The sequence below is a fragment of the Salpingoeca rosetta genome (genome assembly GCF_000188695.1).
Source record: "Salpingoeca rosetta unplaced genomic scaffold supercont1.37, whole genome shotgun sequence".
In the NCBI taxonomy this organism is placed as follows: domain Eukaryota; class Choanoflagellata; order Craspedida; family Salpingoecidae; genus Salpingoeca; species Salpingoeca rosetta.
This window is the reverse complement of record NW_004754897.1, coordinates 401,789-421,770: the sequence shown is the minus strand read 5'-3', so window position 1 is coordinate 421,770 and position 19,982 is coordinate 401,789. Positions and strand designations below refer to the sequence as shown.

At 53.7% G+C, this 19,982-nt stretch overlaps 4 protein-coding genes across 4 annotated transcripts in view; 2 read left to right on the top strand and 2 right to left on the bottom strand.

Annotated features, from left to right (window-relative positions):
• Window positions 1–720, top strand: part of PTSG_10897 (uncharacterized protein) — a gene marked incomplete at its 3' end in the record, with an annotated part of 1,910 nt that extends 1,190 nt beyond the window's left edge. Inside the window, exon 2 of the mRNA XM_004988224.1 lies at window positions 457–720. Within this exon, the coding sequence (XP_004988281.1) occupies window positions 457–720 (264 nt within the window). The remainder of the gene's footprint in view (window positions 1–456) is intronic.
• Window positions 721–1,289: 569 nt separating this feature from the next.
• Window positions 1,290–2,603, bottom strand: PTSG_10896 (uncharacterized protein; the record flags this gene model as incomplete). The annotated part of the gene is made up of 1 exon (XM_004988223.1): window positions 1,290–2,603. The coding sequence occupies exon 1, from the start codon at window positions 2,580–2,582 to the stop codon at window positions 1,290–1,292; it is 1,293 nt and encodes a 430-aa protein (XP_004988280.1). The 5' UTR covers window positions 2,583–2,603.
• Window positions 2,604–2,911: 308 nt separating this feature from the next.
• On the top strand, window positions 2,912–8,170 carry PTSG_13115 (uncharacterized protein; the record flags this gene model as incomplete). Its single annotated transcript, XM_004988222.1, has 10 exons — window positions 2,912–3,630; window positions 3,920–4,243; window positions 4,470–4,529; window positions 4,785–4,950; window positions 5,288–6,067; window positions 6,133–6,373; window positions 6,542–6,635; window positions 6,749–7,068; window positions 7,198–7,291; window positions 7,557–8,170. The coding sequence occupies exons 1-10, from the start codon at window positions 2,943–2,945 to the stop codon at window positions 8,168–8,170; spliced, it is 3,381 nt and encodes a 1,126-aa protein (XP_004988279.1). The 5' UTR covers window positions 2,912–2,942.
• A 1,084-nt stretch (window positions 8,171–9,254) lies between these two features.
• Window positions 9,255–19,656, bottom strand: PTSG_10895 (uncharacterized protein; the record flags this gene model as incomplete). Its single annotated transcript, XM_004988221.1, has 31 exons — window positions 19,078–19,656; window positions 18,850–18,893; window positions 18,564–18,677; window positions 18,135–18,207; window positions 17,823–17,873; window positions 17,458–17,555; window positions 17,183–17,245; window positions 16,954–17,056; window positions 16,749–16,793; window positions 16,415–16,527; window positions 16,077–16,209; window positions 15,740–15,838; window positions 15,424–15,480; window positions 15,040–15,124; window positions 14,776–14,849; window positions 14,444–14,541; window positions 14,169–14,212; window positions 13,742–13,878; window positions 13,319–13,480; window positions 12,984–13,079; window positions 12,615–12,734; window positions 12,204–12,311; window positions 11,826–11,996; window positions 11,509–11,585; window positions 11,133–11,263; window positions 10,738–10,917; window positions 10,445–10,531; window positions 10,266–10,346; window positions 9,894–10,047; window positions 9,671–9,725; window positions 9,255–9,377 (listed from the first exon to the last, which is right to left on the bottom strand). Exons 1-31 carry the CDS (start codon window positions 19,243–19,245, stop codon window positions 9,255–9,257), a joined length of 3,144 nt encoding a protein of 1,047 aa, XP_004988278.1. The 5' UTR covers window positions 19,246–19,656.
• Between the last annotated feature and the right edge of the window lie 326 nt (window positions 19,657–19,982).

Genomic DNA, 19,982 nt, shown 5'->3' with positions numbered 1-19,982 from the left:
CAACAACTTAAACAACAACAACAACAACAACTTAAACAACAACAACAACAACAACTTAAACAACAACAACAACTTAAACAACAACAACAACAACTTAAACAACAACAACAACAACAACAACAACAACAACTTAAACAACAACAACAACAACAACAACAACAACAACAACAACAACAACAACAACAACAACAACAACAACAACAACAACAACAACAACAACAACAACAACAACAACAACAACAACAACAACAACAACAACAACAACAACAGACGCCACCACCAAAGCTGCTTGGCATTGACGTGTCGGAGGAGATGGTGGCCATTGCCAAGGCGCGTCTGGAGCTGGTCGGACACGATGCACAGCAGGGCACACTGTTGTCACTGCCCACAATTGACGACGGCACGTGTGCGGGCATGATCTGCTACTTTGTGTTGCACCACCTGGACGAAACACAGGTCAAGGCGGCGTTTTGTGAATGGGCGCGCGTGCTGGCACCAGGCGCACCGCTGCTGCTCGGCTACTGGGTTGGCGATGGCAAGCCTTACTTTGAGGAGGGCTTGCAAGTGGACATTGTCAACCACAGGAGCGATGTCATCGACCAGCTCTTGCTTGACGCCGGCTTCGCCATCGATCCACACAACGTGAAGCGACAAGAGTACAAGAGCATTGGCCTCGCTGCTCTCCACCTCATCGCAGTCCGCAACGGTTGCCAGTCATGATGCCTTGATGCGCGCGCGTGTGTGTATGTGTATGTGTGTGGGTGCGTACAGTACGCAATCGCTTGCCCTTACGTACCGCGAGGTTGCTCCCCATGCCGTTTGTGATGGTGTATGACGTGTGTGTGTGTGTGATTGTGCGTCGTTACTCTGCCTTGAAACCTTTCTGTTACATTACGTTCCCCAATGTTACCGAGCATGTCATGGTTGAGCGTTTAATGCACTGTGTTGTTGGTGTTGTTGAAGCGGTTAAACGAGTGCCAAAGCACATGAACGTGAAAGCAACAAACAAGAGCAGTGGCAAGGGTAACGAGCGCAGCGGCAAGGGTAACGAGGGCATCAAGGGAAGCAAGATGAGCAAGCACGTGTTCTTCATACACAACACACAGACACACACACACACACACAACACACAGACACACACGCACACAACACGCACACACACACACACACACACGCACACACAACACACAACACACAACCCAACACACACACGCTCACACACACACACACAACACACACACACACACACACACACACACACACACTCATGCAATTCTACACAACCCAAATCAGCCACAGATGGGATCAATGATGAGCGCAGAGGCGGAATAAAACGGCGTACCATAAATCTTGCCGTTGCCTGCAAGCACACCGCCACGCCACTTGCCGCCTTCGTCGGGCAAGCCCGAGATGCTGGTGGTGTCGGCCGTGTCGGTGTCAGGGTCAATGATGAGCACGGATGTGGAGCTGTACGGGATGCCATAGATTTTGCCGTTGCCTGCAAGCACGCCGCCCAACCACGCACCGCCACCGCTGGGCAAGTCGGAGATGCTCGTCACGTCGTACGTGTCCGTGTCGGGGTCGATGATCAGCACCTTGCTGATCTGCACAGGGATGCCGTATATCTTGCCATTGCCTGCAAGCACCCCGCCCGCCCACTTGCCGGTGGTTTCAAACCCGCCCATCGTCGTCGTGTCCGTGGTGTTGGTCTCCGGGTCGATGATCAGCACTCCTGCGGCAAGGCTCGGGATGCCGTAAATCTTGCCGTTGCCTGCAAGCACGCCGCCCAGCCACTTGAACGTGCCCGTGAGCCCCGCAAGTGCCGTCGTGTCTGTCGCGTTTGTTGCCGGGTCAATCACAAGCACGCTCTCGGACCAGCTGGGGATGGCGTAGATCTTGTTGTTGCGCGCCACCACACCTTCGCGCCACTTGTCCTGTGTCGTCGCGAGGCCCGTGATGGTGGTCATGTCCACGGCGTTGGTGGCCGGGTCCACGATAGCCACCGCTGTTGCGTCGCCGGGGATGGTGTAGATCTTGTTGGTGGTGGACGGCGCAAGCACCGCTCCGCGCGTGAGCGCCACGGCCTCTGGCCAGCCGCTGAGCGTCGTCACATCGACCGTGCTTGTGTCGGGGTCCAGGATGAGCATGGAACCGACACCCTGTCCAACTGGGGGCGCGTAGATCTTGCCGTTGGGCGCAAGCACGCCGCCCTGCCACTTGAACGTGGGCTCCGTGTACTCCGACACGTCAATCTGCACGCTCGTCGTGTCCACCGTGTGCAGGTTCGGCTCCAGTGCACACACCCCAGCCAAGAGGCGCGCTGCCATCACGGCTTCCTGCCGTTCAAGGCGCTGCAGGCGCTCCACAACGTCCTGTCCATTGAACAGCACGCGCTGCTGCGCCCCGCCGTCCGTTGTGTTCACGTGCACTGCGCCCTCTGCATCCTCAAGCATGAACGACCCTTCACACACCCGCACGCATGCCGCAGACACTGCCACAACCACTGCCACAACAACAACAACAGTCAAACAAGAACGACAACAGCAGGAAGAAGGAGCGCGCATCATCTTCATCGTCGCCATATCAATGTCTGTCGTGTGTCGCGCATGGAGAAAAAAAAGTGCGGCAAGTCAGGTCGTAAACATGACAAAGTGCATTGGCTGTCCTCCTTGGAAACTTTGTGCAAAATTTGAAACAATTGGCGTTGGGATATGCATGCATGCAGCGACGCCGTGACGAAGTCGTCGTGCGCCCCCACAACGCGCACCAAACCACGGCAACACACCACGGCGCAGCCAAAACACCAACGCTGCTGCCGGGCAGCGGCTCACTGCGTGCCATCGTCGCCGTGGGCGTGTGTTGAGTTTTGTTTGCTCTCTGAGTTGTTTGTGGTTTGTGGTTTGTGTTGTGGTGCGCGCAGTTTTTGTTTTTGGCCCAATCCCATGCTGAGGTCACAAGGTCGTCGTGTCAACAGCAACAGCAACAACAACAACAGCATGATGCTGGTTGCTGGAGCGACGTTGCTGCGGCTGCTGCTGCTGCTGAGCCTGCAGCTGTTGGTGGTTGCCATCGTCGGTTATGGCGGCCATGGTGTCAGCGCTGCAGCGATGCCAGCGACGGCAGCGACAGCAGGACCTGCTGCAGCAACACCGAAGCAGCATCAGCAGCATCAGCAGCATCAGCAGCATCAGCAGCGGCACACGGCAAAGGAGCTGCTGGCGCAGGACGCACGCCTGTTTGACGCGTACGCGCAGCTGCCGCCGCTCGCCAGGAGGCGGGTGCGGCAGCAACTGGACGACCTGAGCGTGGACACTTCCGTCGCAGACGACTTGGAGTTCAGCGGCGATGGCGCAGTGTTCATTGCAGACCACTCCCTCGTCGTTTCCCCCGAGCAGGAAATGACAATGATGGCCCAGCAGCAGCAACAACAGCAGCAGACGGGAAGTGGAGGACACGCAGACGCGTGGCCGGACCAGAGGAAGCAACAGAAGCAAGCAGGGCACGCGGGACAAGCGGCAGACAAGGACAGAAGTCCTTGGTCTGGTGTTGGCGCCGCCATCACCCCTGATCTGCCACAAGACACAGGCAGCCATGGTCGGGGGCGCCGCGGCAGCGCTCAGACAGCAAACGGTGTGTGTGTGTGTGTACGTGTATGTGCGTGTTTGTGTTTGTGTGCGTGTGCGTGTTTATATTTGTGTTCGCGTGTGTGTGTGCGTGTTTATGTTTGTGCGCGTGTGTGTGTGTGTGCGCGCGCGTGTGTGCGTGCGTGTTTATGTTTTTGTGCGTGTGTGTACGCGCGTTCTCTTCAACGTCGTGCCTCCATCTGCTATCGTCTCGTGACCAGCAACATCGTGCACTGACCCATGATCCATCCCCCATCCCCCACGCCTCATCCCCATCCCCCCCATGCCATGCACAGGGTTGCCTGAGCTGCACAGCAAGCCTGGCTCACGCAACATCCTCTTCCTCGACTTTGACGGCTACGAGTCCGGTGAGGACCAGTTCTTTGGTGCCTTTGACGCGCTCCCATATGACCCCAGCAAGGACGGCCCAGCCTTCTCCCAGTTTGAGGTGGACCAAGCCATTGACACGTGGGCGCGCGTGGCTGAGGACTTTGCCCCCTTTGACCTGGACGTGATCCTGGGTGCGCCGCCACCAACCTTGAACAGCACCACCCTCTGGGTCGTCATCACCAGCAAGCAGCAAGCAAACGGCGCCAGCATGCCTTACTCCACCGCAGGCGGTGCGTGCGCTTTGTGTGTGTGTGTGTGTGTGTGTGTGTGTGTGTGTGTGTGTGTGCTGTGCATACCTTTGTTGGCAGCGCCAGGAAAGCACAGCTGTTGTGAATTCTTGTTGCTGTGCGTGCACGCGTTTTGTCTTGTTCCTTGCCCTCTTCTCTTCATGCACACACTCACTCGCTCACCCATACATACATACATATACACATACAAACAAACACATATGCACAGGCGTCGCGTCCTTGGGCCGGTTTGGGCACGACAACTTTCCATACTTCCAGCCAGCCCTCGGTGAGTCCCGTCGCACCATACTTGGCGTTGTCACGTGAGTGGGCGCGAGTGCTTGTGTCATCGTTTGTTTGTGACAAAGGGCGTTTCGAGAGCAAAAGGAAACGAACCACATCCACCTTCATGTTCAACCCTCAAGCTCTTCTGCTCAAGCCATTTATTTCACCATCAACCCACCCATACGCGCGTTCCTCACACGCGCGCTTCTCTTCTCGTTTCCACCTCACACGTGCGCGTATAAAATATCCCATCGTGCAGTGTACTTCGACAACCTTGGGCTTGGCTGGTCCCATCTTGTTGCAGAGGCGTGCAGCCACGAGGCGGGGCACACCTTTGGCCTCAAACACGACGCGGTGCCGGGGGAGTCATTCTACGGCGGTGCCCGCGACCCGCACAACCCGGTGTCGTGGGCGCCGATCATGGGGTGCGTGCAGCTGCGATTCGAGAATGGAGGAGGAGAAGGGGGAGAAGGGGGCGGGGAAGGGAATAAGGGAATGGCAGAGTCGTGTGCAAGGTCGAAAAGATGGTGTGCGGAGGATGGCAGAGGTCACCCTGAACCGCAGCTCTGAGACTCACGTACACAAACACACACACACACACACACATGAACACACACTCATGCACACATACACACACATACACACGCGTACACACACACACACACACATACACACACACACACAAACACACGTAAACAAACACACACACACACACAAACACACACACATACACACGTACTCATATGCACGCACACACATCAGGGCTGGGTATCTGAACAGCGTGTCACAGTGGAGCAAAGGCGAGTATGAGGGCGCGACAAACCAAGAGGACGACATTGCCATTATCGCAGCCCGTGTTGGCATGAGGGAGGATGAGGCAGGTGTCACGCGCGATACAGCTGGCAGAATCATCATGCATCACATTACTGCACCCACCAGTGGTTACAGCGACGACACCAACGCTGACGAAGACAACAACGGCAATCACGCACCAGCATCGCCAACAGCAGCAGACGATGGTGCACAGGCATTTGTTCCGGGAGGAAAGCACAGCGGCAGTGACGAGGACGTCGTGTCACTCATCTCATCCCTGCCCATCGTCGCTCTGGCATCAAACAACGCCGCCACAGCTGACAGCAGCACCAACAGCGACAACATCGATAGCAGTGCAAGTGACGGTTCTTTCGCCACGAGTTCCCAGCAACAACAACAACAACAACAGCAGCAGCAGCAGCAACAGCAACAACAACAGTTGCACGAGTGGCGTGGGTCCGCTGCTGGCGTGATTGCAACTCGGCAGGACGTCGACATCTGGGGGTTTGTTGTGGAGGCGGAAAAGGCAGACGTGACGGTGCTAGCAACACCCTGGTACTCGAGCGGCCTCACTGCCGGTAACAACCTCGACATTGCGCTGACGCTTCTGAATGATGTTGGAACGCCGCTGGCGGCAGTCAACCCCGTGTATCAGACATGGGCGCAAGTCGCGCTGACACTCGTGCGTGGCGAGTACTTTGTTGCCGTGGATGGCGTGGGTGATGCTGCGTTCTTTCCAACGGATTACGGCAGCGTTGGCCAATACCAGCTCCACGTCTCTCTCATTGGTGAAGCCGTGACAACCACAACCACAACCACAGCCACAACCACAACCACAACCACAACCACAACCACAACCACAACCACACCACCACAACCACAACCACAACCACAACCACAACCACAACCACAACCACAACCACAACCACAACCACAACCACAACCACAACCAAAACCACAACCACAACCACAACCACAACCACAACCACAACTACGGCACCAATGACGACAACTTCGCAACACTCGTTTCCAAAGGTGAGCGCCAAGAAGTCCTGCTCCTCGCACATGCGCTTCTTCTATTCACGCATGCACACACACAGTTGCACATGGACTTGTTCTCTCCCTCCCTCTTCTTCTGCCTCCTGACGTCCACGCATGATCTCGCGCATGTGTTCCTCACCGCTCTTGACAACGCCGTTGCAGAGCCACATGTGTGCCGTTCGCTCGTGCACATACAGTCCGAAATTCGCATGCCAGTGTGACGACGCATGTCAGGACTTTGGAGACTGTTGTCCAGGTGTGTGTCTGTGTGAGAGAGAGTGAGTGTGTGTGTGTGCGCGTGCATGAAAATGTGCGCGTGCAGGAATGAGAATGCAGCTCACGTGTTGTATGCTATGTTTGTGGTTGCAGATTTTGTGGCAAAGTGCACTGCAGTTGGCCACCACACGACAACCACCACGACAACCACCACGCCAACCACAGCCACCACGACCACGACAACCACAACCACCACTTCAACCACAACCACCACTTCAACCACAACCACCACTTCAACCACAACCACCACTTCAACCACCACGTCAACCACCACAACCACATCAATCACAACGACCACAACTACAACGACCACCACTACGACCACCACAGCCACGACCACCACGGCCACAACATCAACTACAACTACAGCAACCACGGCGCCAACCACACAACAAGGACCGCCACCAACACAGGTCAGGCAGCACTCCATTGCCTGCGCTTCCATCATCGTGTCATCATTCACAACAGTTGCATCGTCTCTCACTGCCACGAATACCACCAATGACTAACACCACCACGCTTGCCACTTGTATCGTTGGCAGAAACACTGGTGCTCGCATCGCGCGTGTACGTACATTCCGAAATACGTGTGCCAGTGTGACACCGCGTGCACGGACTTTGGGGACTGCTGTCCAGGTGCGTACTTCGTGTGTGTGTGTGTGTGTGTGTGTGTGTGTGTGTGTGTGTGTGTGTGTGTGTGTGTGTGTGTGTGTGTGTGTGTGTGTGTGTGTGTGTGTGTGTGTGTGTGTGTGTGCATTTGCATTCGTTTGTGTGCGCTTGTGCATGTTTGTTGTTTTGTGTGCGCTTGTGCGTATGCGTACAGCCGTTGTCACATGCTTGATTTTTTTTGCTCATGTCGCTGACATACACGCATGTGCCACGTTTGTGAATTGAACCTCAGATTACGAGCAAGCGTGCACGAAGGACGGTGAGGCTGAGAGCAAGCTCAGTACAACGACAACCACGACCACAACAACGTCCACGACAACGACAACATCGTCCACAACATTGACTACCACCACCACCACCACCACAACCACCACAACGACAACAACGTCCACAACATTGACTACCACCACCACTTCCACCACTACCACCACTACCACCACAACCACAACGACGTCCACAACAGCAACAACAACAGCTGAAACGTGCGATTGCCCCGGCCACTCGCTGCTGTCCTTCGGCTCCCTCTCCTTACAAATGACATTTGCAACAACCTGTCCTTCCGGACACATCTTCCGCGTGTGTCTGGAACGCAAGTTCGACTCTGCCAACCCCATGTTCTTTACGCTGGAGAGAAAAATGCCCAATGGCGGTGGATATGAGACGGTGTCCACGTCCCCGCTCGTGGCACCAGAACGCAACGCGCGCGTGTGCCACACGTACACGGAAACAGATGTTTCACGTGTTTCAAAGGGCGCAAAGTGGCAGGTGGCGGTGACATCCACAGACCTCTTCAGCGTCAACCTCGACCCGCCCTATATCAAATCGCACGACTGTGTTCCTCCATGACAGCGCACATGTGGATTGTGGATTGGCGTGTTGTGCTGTTATGCATATGCATGCGCGTGTGTTTCATGCTTGCGCGTGGTGTGCGCGCGTGTGAACTGTGTCTCGCACACAGGTGCGTTTGAGGCAACCACACCCCTTGTTATTGTTCTTGTTATTGTTGTCGAGTTGATGTGGCGAATGAATGTTGTATGCGCTGGTGTGTGTATATGTTCTTGGCACCTTGCGTTTTCGTCGCTGCTTTGTCAGTCGACGCGACACACGTGTGTGTGTGTTACCAGCGGTGCATTTCCGCCTTTTCCATTGCCACTCTGCTCGTTGGTAGGTGTCCAAAGGACAACGGAATCAGAAGCTAGTTTGTCTTGTGTCTGTCACCCTGTTGCATTCAACCCTCACCCATCTTTCTTGCGAGGCGTGGTTCGTGTAGTGTCGCCAGCTTCATATGTGGGCATCCCCTACATTGGGTACCCGAATTACCCTTTTGCACGGTTTTAGTGCAGTTGGTAAGACACCACATAACAGTTCGCCTCTCCTGCTGTCACCCCGGCTTCTATTGCGTGACAGAGTGACAGCACTGTTCATCATTGTTCATCATTTTTGCTATGCTGACTGTATCATCATGACGGTGGTTGTCTTTTCATTCAACTAAACGTAACAAAATCAGTGTTGAAGGATGAACAGAGAAGAGAAGGAAAATTTCATGTCATGTATGCCAACCAACATCGTCGTCATTCATCATTGCAAAGGCAACGACAGAAGTACTCACAAATTACCACTCAGGTGCCACAGGTGGGGCAACGGAACACACACACACACACACACACACACACACACACACACACACACACAAGGCGGGTCCGGGTAATTGTAATGACATTGTCATTCAACAAGTCAAGCAGCACGCATACTCAAATGTGCACGCAAGCACGTGCACACTGCTGCACACGAAACAAAACCAAACGGTACATTACCATTGACACAAAGAACCACATCACCACGCATATTCGACTACAATGCATCTCCCTCGCCAGCGCCCCAATCACCACACGACACTAAGTCACGTCAAGTCACGTTGCGTCATGTCACATCATTGTGTTTCCTCGTCGCCAATCTGCAGGTACTCCTCACCCACAGCCGTCTCCTCCAATGTGCCGTCAATCGCAGCCCTGAACGCCTCCACCCACTGCTTTGCCGTATCCTTGTCCTCAAGCTGTGTCAGCAAGTGTGTGTGCGCGCGCGTGTGTGTGAGTTGGTGTGATGAGTTGTGCGAGTGAGTGAGTGAGTGGGTGAGTGGGTGAGTGAGTGAGTGAGTGAGTGTGCGTGTGTGTGTGTGTGCGCGCGTGCGTGTGTGTGCGCGCGAGTGCACGTGTTTGTGCACGCCGTAGCGGTTGAGGTCAAGATGCCCTCATCGCCATCATGCCACAATGCACATGCATTGCATGCCGATGCGTCGTCACAATCGAACACCACTGCCATCACAATCACCGCCATCATGATGTTTACCTGAATGACAAGCTCCGTGCTGTCGCGGTGTTTCAGGATCACACGCATCTTCTCACTGTGCACGTGTGCGCGAGAGTCATGAGGGCATCAACATTGTAAATGAGAGCACAGGTTTTGTTGCAGACTTTACGAACAGTACGCACGCGCGCACACACAGCACACGCCCAACCATCGCACAGCACACACATACACGACAAAACAAAACAAAGCTCTTTAGCGATACCGTGTTGCCTTCCACGTGTTGTCGACCACGATGGTTTTGATGGGATTCTCGCATTCCATATCCGTGAGCTCGTACAGAAACACCATCTCGCCCTGCAAGAACAGCCACTTCTTCGTCTTTGTCTCCTTCCCGCGACGCAACCCGCTTCGCTTGCCTGCGAATGTGTGCCGTGTGTGTGTGTGTGTGTGTGTGTGTCATATGAGTTGTGTGTGTGACAAGGAAAGGGGGAGTGAGTGCGCTAGTGCGAGAAGGAGTCACAACAGCAACCGGACATACATACACACAAGCAAACAAGCAAACAAGCACAATCATCATCATCATCATCATCAATAGCAGCATCACCATCATCATCAATAGCAGCATGCAACGCACCTCGAATGACCCAAGTGACCTCGCCCTCCAAGTATGTGATGGTGTCAGGCACCCACGAGCCAGGCTCGTAGTAGTTGCCCTCTGTTGACATGTTGATGAGAATCAAAACACGTTTGTGTCGTGATGAGTAAGCGTGGAATGCAAACGAGACAGCAACAACGCAGACGAAGCTGTCGCACTTGTGTCACGCATGTCGCAATTGCTGTCATGCGCAGCGTTTTTGAACTCACCGGCGTCTGTGTATCCACCCTCGACATCGTAATACCCTTAAAAGGATGAAACAAGCAAACCCATTCCACCGTGAGGACAAGTCAAAACGCCTTCACACCTGTGCCATGCGCGAGGAGGACATGTAGAGTCGCACACAACGCGCACATCACATCAAACACCTAACCATCCACATCCACACCCACATCCACACCCACATTCACACACACCATTCCAACCAAACAACGACACCGATGCTTCCCACCTCCATATTCATCGTAGTAGCCGCCGTACTCATCGTATCCGTTCTCGTCCACATATCCTTCTTCGCCCTCCACCGCGGCCTGTGACGCTTCAAGCGAAGGTTCATCCTGCTCCACATATGTTTCAGACAGGTTCTCGAAGAAGTTGTCCTGGTAAAACCCGCCTTGCTCGTTGAAAGCACCTGTTCCACAAGGCGAGCAGAGGCAAGGTGAGATTAAACCATCCAGGGGGAGGAGAGATTCATGCTCAAGCTAGCAGCTTGTCGGCCACACACCCACCCACCCACACACACCCACCCACCCACACACACACACACACACACACACACACACACACACACACACACACACACACACACACACACACACACACACACAACCATGCACGCATATACACGCACCAGGATCTGTTGTCCGTGGTCTGACATGTCGTTGACAACACCACGAGGCGATTTCATGATGGACGGTCCAAACACAAGGGAGAGGTTCTGAATGCCCATTCTGTTCGCTTCCTCCTCAGCTGCCACCCTGATCAGGGCAACAACAGCACACAAACACACACACACACACAAATGTAGATGACAACAGGAGAAATTGCCAACGAGTGAGTGGTTGAGCGTTGCTGAGCACATCGAGTGTTGAGTGCACGGCACATGCGCAGAGGTACGTTCAAATCATTCTCCACACACACACACACACACACACACACACACACACACACACACACACACACACACACACACACAGAGCAAACAACAAGAGCAAGTGCGTACTTCTTGAGGTGGCGAATGAGGCTGTCGAGAAGACGGTAGTTGTCTTGCGGGAGTTTCTGCAGCACAGCAGAGAGCGCCTACACGTGACGGTAGACAGTGTACATGTAGGGTTATGGTGAGACGGGGATGACAGCCAACGCGATTCGTGTGAGAAACATGCAAAGCACATGATGTGTTCAAACGGTTACAGCGACGTAGTTACACACACACACACACGTACACACGCCCACACATACTCACGCCCACACACACTCACACACACACACACACACACACACACACACACACACACACACACACACACACACACACAGCACCTGGTGGCGCGCCGTGTCGTCCGTGCGCTCAAGACAGGCGATGAAGTCGTCGTACAGCGCGTGTGTCAGCAGAGGTGGTGTCATTTCCTTCAACAGAAGTTTGAGCACGCTCGTCAGGACGGGAATCTCCGCATCGTGCACAGCGCCAAACCCTTCCTCAAGCAACTTGTCCTGGCGTGTGCGCGAAGATTCGTGCAAGGGTGTTCATGCAAGTGAGGAATACTGTCGCCGGTGACAAACATGGCGGACGAAATCACACGCACACACATACATACACATACATGCACACGTGCACAAGTACATGCGCACACACAAATACACCTGCACAAGTACACACCTACACGCACACACGCACACACACGCACGGCCTTTGCGTACCTTTGTTGCAATGACTTTGGTCTGGGAGCCGGAGACGCGATAAAGGCCCTCCGTGGTGATGCCACGACGCTCCACTTCCTGCATGATGCTGCGCACAATGCGAGGCAGCTGCCAACGGTGATTGGTGGTGAGAGTGGGTGGGGGTGCGCGTGAGTGACGAACGTGGTTGGTAATGATGATGATAAAGGGCATTGATGAAGGTTGGCGTTGTGCATGTGAAATAAAGGGTGCGACGAAGGGAACGAACGTCGCTTGAATGAAGCATGCGAATGGAAACGTGTGATTGCATTAAAGAACACGCACACACACACACACACACACACACACACACACACACACACACACACACACACACACCACACAGCCACACGCACGCACGCACGGACACACACCACACGCACGCACGCGCACCTGGTCTGAGAAGTAGACGTTGCAGGTGTTGGCGACGGTCTGCAGGAGATCAAGCGATGGGTCATCGAGGTCCAGACGGCAGTGGAGTGGCGCCCACACGTAATCTGCACCGTCAAGAACCTGCCGAGTGCACAACCGCAGCATGGTACGGTGGTGGTGGTGAGGAGGAGGAGGGGCAGGAGAAGAAAGAGAAGGCGGAAGCCGTGGTGGTGACGTATGCTTGACTTTCGCATGCATGTAAATGCGCGTGTGTGTGCGTGTAAAAACGTGGAGAGTTTACGCAGCACTGAAGCATGTGGCGAGTGAGTAGTGGGTGAGGGGGAACAGGAAGGCCGTCGACAGTCATCAGCCAATCATGTGACATCACACCTCCTTTGGCAGATTGCATTCGTCTGGACAGTGCATCCACAACGAGATGAGCTCCACCCACGCGTTGTCTGTGCTCCGATCATCCGCGGGAACACCCTGATGTATGTTTGAGGAAGCGGTGTAACGTAAGCATGGTGGCGATGGCAATGGTGTGTGTCAGCATGCGGTGACAAGTCGTTTGTGCATTCCAGTGTCTCACACACAGAACAGAGGAAGAGAACGCCTTCAACAATTTAACGGCACGTTGATACGCAAACACGCATGTAAAAAAAAAAAAAAAAACCGCACACATGCAAGCATACTTACACACGCACATACACACAAGACAACCCGACCTTGTACAGCTCGTAGGCGTTTGAGACCATTTCCGGGATGGAGCAAATGGCGTTCGGGTCCAAATCGTCTGTGACGTCAATTTCGCCGTCAAATCCAAAATACTCCTGGAGCGTTGGAGGAAATTCAAGGGCAATTTGGCGCCGATCCGTTGGCAGATGCAGCTGTCATGTCGAAGATGAAGAAAGGAAGGGGGAACGTGGGGGGGGGGAGGTGCAGGTGAGTGCTTGTTTGTTCGCGTGTGTTTAGGTGCTTGGGTGCTCGCGTACGTGCGTGCGTGCATGTGTGCGTGAACGCGGTGGCGAAAGGGCAAAGCAAAGTGCGATATATCAAATCAGATGTCAACAAGACATCGACAGACGACAGCAATGCACATTCAACAATACTGCGCAACCCTGTTGCACCGCCCAGTTATATTGCCTCACCTCTCCGTGTTCGATCTTCAGCAGCACCTCCATGACTGGCAGATTGTTCTTGAATGCGCGCTGCTGCACTCCGGTCGTGCTCAAATATCGCCACCGCGTGACGATTGTTGTCTGGAAATGGTTTGGACCCCACCGACCTGCACACACACACACACACACACACACACACACACACACACACACACACACACACACACACACACACACACACAATGGTAAATGAAGGTGGCGAAAGGGTAATGAAAGAGTGGGATCATGTAAATGTGAATATGTGTGTGAACACGAGCAGAGGATAGCTGCTTCGCTGTATGTTTATGTCCGCATGAAGATGCGAGTATTCGTGCGCAATTGATTCCACGTTTCCCATCAACGACACGAGCGGTCATGCAAGCACGCATCATTTCATGGCTGAGCGACTTCAACTCACCGAGAACGCCGCGGCCGCTGATGCCCGTGCGACGCAGCGGATTCCTGCACACACACACACACACACACACACACACACACACACACACACACACACACACACACACACACACACACACACACACACATATGTGCAAACAGACAGACGCAGAAATCCATCAGCACATCCGCGCACACACACTGTACACACACACTCAAAAACACATAACACACACGCACGCACACACACACGCACGCACAAGCACACACACACACACAGCAGCGACATGTACACACCGTGGCACGCCCTGCATGATCTTGTAGAGGCCGAGATAACTCCGCCGGTCAATGCCATACGCTTCGTCGATGTTGTTGAACGACAGCAGCGCGTACTCCTGCACAACAATACCAAGTCACATGGCAGAAATGGCGTATGTGTGTGTGCGTGTTAGAATTGACGAGCAAGCAACGTGATATGGAAACGCAATCCACAAATCCATGAATACAGCAACAGGGCGGCACAAAGTAACAGTAACCATTGCCGCACACTGCAGTAATCTCGTGCACACACACACATACACCCGCACACACAGAAACACCCTTCCGACACACATGTGCAACACACGCACGTGTTCAATGTCGGGATCTGCCCACTCTGGCTGCGACGCGACCTCGTTGGCGGTGAAATGCACGGGGCGGTACCCTGTGGCAGCACAGATGGTGTTGGCGTCGTCAGGGTGGAAGGATGGAAGTGAGAGTGCGAACGTATGCAAATGTGTGTGTCTATGCTGTGACCAGATAAGGCAACTCGTGCGCTCTTCCCTCTTCCCTCTTACATGCACACAACCACACACACAATCACGCATGTACACAGCCACATGCATCGTTCACACCTTTGTCGAATTCGAGCCAGGACGAGTGGTGGATGGGCGCACGCCGAATGCCCGTGTCCAAATACTCTCCACTCTGCATCACAGCCTGCGATGGTCGGGATCATGGTGATGGTGGTGGTGATGATGATGATGTTTGTATGTGATGGTGTTAGAGGTTGCGGTATTCGAACATGATGGTGGTGGAGACAAAACACAAGGAGGAAGGACCAAACCAAAGTTGCTTGGAATCAACATGTTCTGTCTGCCGCCCTTACCCCTCCACCCCAAGTGTCACCCAAACTCATTTCCGCGCTGCTGCGTGCATGCAAGCACGCACACACGCGCTCCATTGCTGATCATATCCCATGCACATGTGCCGAAGCGTCACAATCACCATGTGTTCACCTCGATGCCATCCAGCGCATAGGATGAGGGCGTGGACATGAGGGAAAAGCGATGATCCTGTAAGGCACGTGAAAGGAGGGGCACAAGTGAACGGCAGTATCAGCTGAAGCTTGGGGATAGTTGTGTTGCAGATGTACACATGCACAGGTATGCACGCATGCTCAAGTGCACACAGGCACACACACAAATCACACACACACACACGAAAAGTTACACAATCACACACACACACACACACACACACACACACACACACACACACACACACACACACACACACACACACACACACGTCACAACTCCACAGCGTTCGCACGTTGACGGGGGTGGTGTGGAGGGTGATGGGGCGCCACAGCTCTGGCAGCGGGACATTGGGGTGCTCCCACGGGCCAAGGTCATCAAGGAGCGAGGACAGCTGTTGTGATCATGGGCGGTGGTGGCGATGGCGGTAGAAGCGACGAGGGACACATGGAGCATGCCGGAGAGTTGTCAACTGTTTGTACGTCTTACGATGCGCAATGACACAAAGGAATGAAGCGACAAGCAGCACACAAACACACACACACACACATGAACAAACGCACACCCACAAAAAAGAATAAACACACACCACACACCCAAACCCCCCATACCCACACCCACGTCGTCCACACCTTGTCGGCGGTGTCCTTGTCATCGCTGAGGGCGAGTGATTCCACAATGTGCTGCTTGTGGTTCATGAGAACCTTCAGGAGAACCTTGAGTTCCTTCTCGTAAACGCCAGGAACAACGCGCCCATCCCTCTTCCTGTTGGCAGAGGCGCAATGCGTGCATGCAGGCAACACACAATCGTCAGCGTGTGAAATGCCAAAGAAGACAGGTCACTGTAAACCTCACGTCACACTTTACACATCACACACCACAGCATACATTCCACCCCACGCATGCAATACCACATTCATGCCTTTGCTTCATGCTCCTTTTTCCGGCATGAATTGCGTCATGTTCGTACCTTCCCAATGTGGAAAGATCGCGCGGTTCACCGGCGGCGGAGCGGAGATTGATTCCGAACGACGAAAACGCGCGCAGCGTCGTCTCATCAACCACAGGCGGCACCGCAGACAGCTGTATGATTGTGTGTGTGTGTGTGTGTGTGTGTGTGTGTGTGTGTGTGTGTGTGTGTGTGTGTGTGTGTGTGTGTGTGTGTGTGTGTGTGTGTGAAGTCGGCGTTGAAGATGCTCAGCTTCACAGCCCACCCAAACATGACCAACTACCACCACCACCCCCCATCATCATCATTGTCACCACAATGATGAGCAACGCAATCACAGCCACCATCTCCTCACCGGTGTGCCGTAGTCGGGCCAGTCTGTGAAGTGGTATTGAACAACCTGCATGATTGGAGGTGATGCATTGAAGGTGTGTCAGGTGTTGGAATTCAAGTAGGGCATGCAACATGTAGTGAATGCACACAACACGCTCACTTCCACGCGGAATGGTTGCACCACCAAAGACACACACACCCACACAAACACGCACACACAGTCGTACCCTGCGAGGTTCGTTGTCGTTGATGCGAAGTGAAAACACGCGTTCGCTCCACGTGAATCCGTCCTGTTCATCCACATGTTCGACGGTGATGCGATTTGGGTACCTGACCACGCCCAACCGTGCGTGCATGCATGGATGAGACGAGAGACGAGCACATGAGTGACACCACGCCAGCACACATCACAACGCCACGCATCACTTCACCACACGCCACTTCATGCGACCGCACCCTTTCTCTGGCTCGAACGTGACGGTGTCGTTGATGTCTGGCCAGTACTGATCGCACTTGATCCTGAAGAACACATACGGGGAGAGATGGTGAGCGACGTTGTGGTTTCATTCACCAGAGCACGCAGTACAAACACGTGTTGTCACACTTAATTTTGCACACCCACATACGTTCACACCCACATACACCCACGCACACACACACACACACACATACACACACACACATACACACATACATACACACACACGCACACACACACACGTGCTTCGTACCGGGAGCCCTCGATGGTGTTTGTGACCATTACGATGACACCCGTGTTGTACTCGGCCACCATTTCCCAAAACACGCGCGTACTTGTTTTGGTCGGCCCCTGCATACAGAACAAAGAGCACGCATGTGCAGACAAGGGAGTAAGTGGGACGAATATGGAAGGGAGCAGGGGGGGGGGACAGAGCAAACAGAGAAGAGCAAATAGAGACCACAGTGGCATCTGTACACAAACAAATCTCTCAAGAGCGAAAGAGGCGACCATCTCCAGGCCTGTTTGCCATGTGCATCTTGTTCATTTTCTTTCCTTGTCTTGTATGCACATGCGCACGCGCGTGCACGCGCATGGGACGCATTGCGCTAACTTTACCTGTGTTGCGATGAAGTTTGGTGTTCCAGGCATCAACTGCTGAATGTGACTCTGTGAACACGTACACACACACACACAACAGGAACGAAGCCAGAGTGAGGGGTGGATTGTAGTCGGAGCGCCCACGTATGTGTGCAACTGAACGCACCAACACAATGAGAAATCAAGCAAGCAACATGCACTCATGTAAACACACACACGCACACACACAAACATTCACACACGCAAAAACAAAAAACACAAACACAAACACAAACACAAACACACATGTGCGAACACATACACAGCACCACCACGACCACCAACACTCACTGCGTTGATGTAGTCCGGTGTGCACTTGTGCAGCACAACGCGACTTGCATCGTAGGGGACAATGTCGTTGTACCTGTGGCATCACAGTGCGTGAGCAATGTGTCAGTCAACTGTGCGGTGCATGACCACGGCTTTAGGATCAGACCAGCTGTCTCAAACCGTGTAAGACGCACACATTAGGACATGCACATTGATTGATACACTGAAATACACCACACACTTTCTCGCCTACCACACACACACACACACACACACACACACACACACACACACACACACACACACACTCTCTCTCTCTCTCTCTCTCTCTCTCTCTCTCTCTCTCTCTCTCTCTCTCTCTCTCTCTCTCTCTCTCTCTCTCTCTCTCTCTCTCTCTCTCTCTCTCTCTCTCTCACACACACACGTTCACACACACACACGTTCACCCACCGGTTGAGGTGTGCGTTTGCTCTGCCCGCCTTGCATCGGCTGTGTTGGTACTGCTTCATGGACTCCGTGTCCAGCGCTTGAAACGCTGTCTCAAATCCAGAGCTCTCATTCAACCTACAACGTGCGCATGTGGTGCGTGTGTGCGTGTGTGCGTGTGTGTTTGCGTGAGTGTATGTCAACACGCGGTGGTGCACGCCAGCACAGACGCGAGTGTCGTTACAAATGTCAGAACACGCACGCTCTCCCTCCATCTCCCCTCCCCCTCCATCATCGTCCAGCAACGTACTTGGTGATGGTCCGGCCAAGTTCCTCGATAGCGTGGCTGATCACCTGCATGGCCAAGCAACACCGTGACGTTACAAGGGCTTTCCGAGCAGGTGTGCAGCACCCACAAACACACACACACACACACACAAACACACACAAACACATCAACCCACACACAACACAACACAACACAATCCACATCAACCCACACACAACACAATCCACACACACACACACATCAACAGACCTCCTTGCGCTTGTGCAGCAGGTCAACTTCGCTCTTTCGGCTGGGCGCCATGCGACGTGACGTGTCCTTGCGTGAGGAGTTGCTGCGGTGCAGCGACTGCTGCTTCTGCTGCTGCTGTTGGTGCTGGTGCTGCACAACACCCTGAGGGAGGATGATGCCGTCCATCATCCTTGGCCCTGGTGTCTCTGCTGGTGTTTCTGCTCCTGCTGCTGTCTGCTGTTTGCTGTTTCACTTGTATTGCTTGCTTGCTTGCTTGTCTGTCTCTCAACTTCCTCTGTGCCAGCCGGCTCAAACTCTGTGCTGTTGTTGATGTGATGTGACTGTGTTTGCCCGTTGAATGCGTGCTGGGTTGGTGGCAGGCTAGCTCTCTCGTCTTCTCTCGTACTTGCTTGCTTGCTTGGGTCGTCGTCGTTGTTGGCTGAGCTGAGCGTTGTTGGTGCCTTTGCCTGACCAAAATGAAAACCCAAAGGAGCTCTCTCTCTCTCTCAAATGGGTCGCCGAACCCCAGCAGAGGGTTGTCAGGTGCGGTGGCTGGCTGGATGGCTACAACCAACGTGGTGTGCATGATTTGTGTGCATCACATCAGCAGCAAAATGGCAGCTTCGCTCACGTTTGCCAAAACGGCGGTTTTTGAGGCTGAAGATCCTGACGGACAATTCAAGATTCGCGGCCTCGTTGAGGGGCGTTGTGTGCAGTTGTGATGAATATTGAAGACGCCAACGACTTTTCGCCCAATCAAAACAACAGATACCGACAGCACAAAGTAGATACAACGGTTAGATAATTAGTGGATGATTTTGTATTATTTTCAACCAGCACAGACAAACGATGGCGGAGATGCGGCGAATGGCTGCTGTTGTTGTTGGTCTTGTTGCGATCGTTGCTCTGCTGAGCGGCCTGGGCGT